Below are 4,018 nucleotides of genomic sequence, written 5' to 3' on the forward strand. Positions count from 1 at the left end.
GCACCAACATCCCCAGGACATCATGGGGGCACCAGTATCCCCAGGATCCTCATGGGGGCACCAGGATTCCGCAGGATCCTCATGGGTGCACCAACATCCCCAGGATCCTCATGGGGGCACCAACACCACCAGGACTTCGTGGGGGCACCAGTATCCCCAGGACATCATGGGTGCACCAACATCCCCAGGACATCATGGGGGCACCAGTATCCCCAGGACCTCATGGGGGCACCAGTATCCCCAGGATCATCAAGGGGGCACCAGTATCCCCAGGACATCATGGGGGCCCAGGATCCTCATGGGGGCACCAACATCCCCAGGACATCATGGGGGCACCAGTATCCCCAGGATCCTCATGGGGGCACCAACATCCCCAGGACATCATGGGGGCACCAGTATCCCCAGGACATCATGAGGGCACCAGTATCCCCAGGATCCTCATGGGAGCACCAGTATCCCCAGGACATCATGGGGGCACCAGTATCCCCAGGATCCTCATGGGTGCACCAACATCCCCAGGACATCATGGGGGCACCAACATCCCCAGGACATCATGGGGGCACCAACATCCCCAGGACATCATGGGGGCACCAACATCCGCAGGTTGATGCTGCTGATGTCCCCTGGACCTCATGGGGACACCAACGTCCCCAGAGACATTGTGAGGACACTGATGTCCCCAGGACCCTCATGGGGACGTTCACAAGGACCCGACATCCCCAGGACACCTGCGAGGACGCCACTGTCCCCGGCACGCTCACGGGGACCCTCGCCAGGGACCCATGTCCCCACAAGACCCTCATGGGAACCCAACCTCCCCAGCCCCACACGGGGACCCTCACGAGGACGCCGACATCCCCAGGACCCTCACAGGGGACACCACCGGGACCCCGGCGGGGACCCGTCCATCCCCGTCCCAGGCAGCCCGTACCCAAGTAGGCGTCGTTCATGTCCCCGGCCGCTCGGGACACGTTGACGAAGGTGGTCTCCCCGCTTCTGCCGTAGACAAAGACCCCTCCGGACCAGTCGTAGGCGCCCACCGCTCCCAGTACGGGCCCCTCCTGCACCAGTAAAGTCAGGGAGGGGGACGGCGGTGGGGGGGGAGAGCAGTCGGTCCTGCCCCGGGGACACCCCACGGGCATGGGGACGGTCTCAGGTGGCCGGGGGACACTTACGGGGGTGAGCAGGGCGCTGAAGCCCTCCTGGGCCATCTCCAACTGGAAGGAGCTGCTGTCGGCAGACTGGGTGCCTGGGGGGGGGCAGGGGGGAGCGGGGGGCACCGGCTGCCCCCCCCCAGCCACCCTCCGGCCCCCCCAGTACCCTCGATGGCGAAGATCTTGTCCTGCAGCTGGTTCTGGATGCCCTGCAGGGCGTCAAAGTTGTTCACCTGGAAGACGTGGTCCTCGCTGGGTTTGGAGGCGATGGTGCGGAGCTCTTCTACGGCATCTGGATCCACGAAGGCGCTGCCCACCTGGGGTCAGAGCAGGATGGGTGTCGGGAGGGATGGAGAGGTTCAGGGAGGGAAGGAAGGATGGGTGGACGGGTGTTTGGAGAGGGCGGGACGGACAGATGTGAATAGAATGGATGGAGATGGTTGGAGGTGGATGGATGGAGAGGTTTGGAGGTGGATGGATGGAGATGGTTGGAGGTGGGTGGAGATTTTTGGAGATGGATGAATGGAGATGTTTGGACGCGGATGGATGGAGATGGTTGGAGGTGGATGGATGGAGATGTTTGGGGATGGATGGATGAAGATATTTGGAGGTGAATGCATGGAGATGTTTGGAGGTGGATGGATGGAGATGGTTGGAGGTGGATGGATGGAGATGGTTGGAGGTGGATGGAAAAATGGATGGAGATGTTTGGGCAGCACTTGCTCACCCCAATGGCGTAGCGGATGATCCCTGCGCGCTCTGCTTCAGCGATGACCTGTCCGTAGTCCAGCTTGTCCCCAAACTTCTGCCCATCTGTCACCACAATGAGGATCCTGTGAGCTCCTGCCCGGACTCCGTTCCTCAGGTTGAACAGTTCCCTCCTGCTCCGGGGCGATGGAAGGGACGGTTATCTTGGGACGATGGGGTGGTCCCGAGGAGGGGAGAGGGGGCAGGATGGATCTGAAGGTGGGACCTACACCACGGCCTGGATAGCAGTGGCTGTGTAGGTGAGTCCTCTTTGCTGTGTGATGAGGCGGACCTTCTTCTCCCACTCCGCCGGGGACAACCGGGCAAAGGTGGCAAAGTCAAAATGGTGGTTGATTGTACTGGAGAACTGCGTGAGGGCAAACTGGTGGCCGGGGGGAGAAAGGGAAGATGTGATGGAGCAGGATCAGGCCACCCATGGGTGCCTGGGACCCTGTCCTGGGAAGGGTGGCACCTACGCGGGTGTCAGTGCTCTTAAACCGCTTCATGACCTGGATGATAAAGGTCTTCATCCTCTCGAAGTCAGAGGTACTGATGCTGCCTGAACCGTCCATGAGGAAGACGATGTCAGAGGCCTTCACGGGGCAATCTGAGCGGGGGGGGGGACACAAATGGGGGGTGGTGGAGGAAAGATGCACAACTTGACCCTGTGGGGCCCATCTATCCCAGCGTCAGGTCTTCACCAACCTGTAGGACCCATCTACCCTTGCGTCTGGTCTTCTCCACCCCATATCAACCCCATAGAGCCCATCTACCCCAAGGTCAGGCTTTTTCTTACCCCATAGGACCCCTCACCCCAATGTTGGGACCCCCCCCCCATACCTGGCAGGGGGACAGTCGGGGTGTTCCCAGCGGGCAGAAGGAAGCAGAGCCCCCGCAGCTCCACGTTCACCCCACAGGCCCTCCGTGCTGTGGGGCCGCATGCCTGTGGCCCAAGACGGGGTGACACCATGTTCCCCCAACCCTCCCAGGCCCTGACAGACTGCAATATTCTCCAAGAGGTCCCAGTAGACCTCAAGAGACGCCAGTAGACCCCAACAGAACCCCAGTAGCCCCCAGTAGACACCAAAAGACCCCAATAGAAGCCTAGTAGATGCCAAGAGACCCCAGGAGACCCAGCAGACCCCAATAGAACCCAAAAGACCCCAGCAGAACCCCAGTAGCCCCCAGTAGACCCCAGCAGACCCCAACAGAAGCCTAGTAGACCTCAAGAGATCCCAGGAGCCCCTAGTAGCCCCCAGTAGACCCCAAGAGTCCCCAATAGAACCCAAAAGACCCCAGGAGACCCCAGTAGATCCCAATAGACCCTAGTAGACCCCAAGAGTCCCCAATAGAACCCAAAAGACCCCAATAGAACCCAAAAGACCCAGACAGAACCCCAGGAGCCCCCAGTAGACCCCAGCAGACCCCAATAGAATCCTAGTAGATGCCAAGAGATCCCAGGAGCCCCAGGCAGACCCCAAGAGACCCCAGTAGACCCCAAGAGACCCCAGTAGATCCCAATAGTGCCTAGTAGACCCCAAGAGTCCCAAGAAGCCCCCAGCAGACCCCAAAATACCCAGATAGAACCCCAGTAGACACCAAAAGACCCCAATAGAAGCCTAGTAGATGCCAAGAGATCCCAGGAGCCCCCAGCAGACCCCAGGAGCCCCCAGCAGACCCCAGGAGACCCCAGTAGACCCCAAGAGAGCTCAGAAGATCCCACTGGGCCCCCTCCCTGGGGGTGCTGGACCCACCTCCCCAGATTTCCGCCCCCCCCATCACCACCGACCATCATGACGGAGACGGGACCCACCAGGACCTGGGATCCGTGGGCTGCCAGGGTCAGGCCCAGAGACATGGAGGTCACATCCGGAGGGGCTTTTGGGGGGGGGCAGAGGGGCATGATGGGTGACCCCGGCATCTGGGTTGCCCCCCCCCCTCCACCCCCACACCCCTTTTGGGGGGCCCAGGCTTTTTGGGGGTGCCACCCCAGCACCCTACCAGTGATGGGGACAGCCTGGCATCTCCCAGTCCCAAACTGGCACCGATAGACCCTTCCAGTCTCACCAGCACCTCCCGGCTCCAGGGGGGCCCCCACCAGCACCCTAGGGTGGGGA

At 61.3% G+C, this 4,018-nt stretch overlaps 1 protein-coding gene across 1 annotated transcript in view; it reads right to left on the reverse strand.

The window, feature by feature from the left end:
* The window catches only part of LOC104835992 (integrin alpha-M-like), a gene marked incomplete at its 3' end in the record, with an annotated part of 11,077 nt that overhangs the window by 2,694 nt on the left and 4,365 nt on the right, over positions 1-4,018 (reverse strand). Inside the window, exons 2-10 of the mRNA XM_010574291.1 lie at positions 3,903-4,006; positions 3,715-3,779; positions 2,742-2,844; positions 2,378-2,508; positions 2,132-2,283; positions 1,882-2,035; positions 1,321-1,471; positions 1,176-1,249; positions 564-1,061 (exon numbers count right to left, since the gene is read on the reverse strand). Of these exons, the coding sequence (XP_010572593.1) occupies positions 564-1,061; positions 1,176-1,249; positions 1,321-1,471; positions 1,882-2,035; positions 2,132-2,283; positions 2,378-2,508; positions 2,742-2,844; positions 3,715-3,779; positions 3,903-4,006 (1,432 nt within the window). The remainder of the gene's footprint in view (positions 1-563; positions 1,062-1,175; positions 1,250-1,320; positions 1,472-1,881; positions 2,036-2,131; positions 2,284-2,377; positions 2,509-2,741; positions 2,845-3,714; positions 3,780-3,902; positions 4,007-4,018) is intronic.

The sequence above is a fragment of the Haliaeetus leucocephalus genome, unplaced genomic scaffold (assembly GCF_000737465.1).
Source record: "Haliaeetus leucocephalus isolate CR32 unplaced genomic scaffold, Haliaeetus_leucocephalus-4.0 Scaffold419, whole genome shotgun sequence".
Taxonomy (NCBI): Eukaryota; Metazoa; Chordata; class Aves; order Accipitriformes; family Accipitridae; genus Haliaeetus; species Haliaeetus leucocephalus.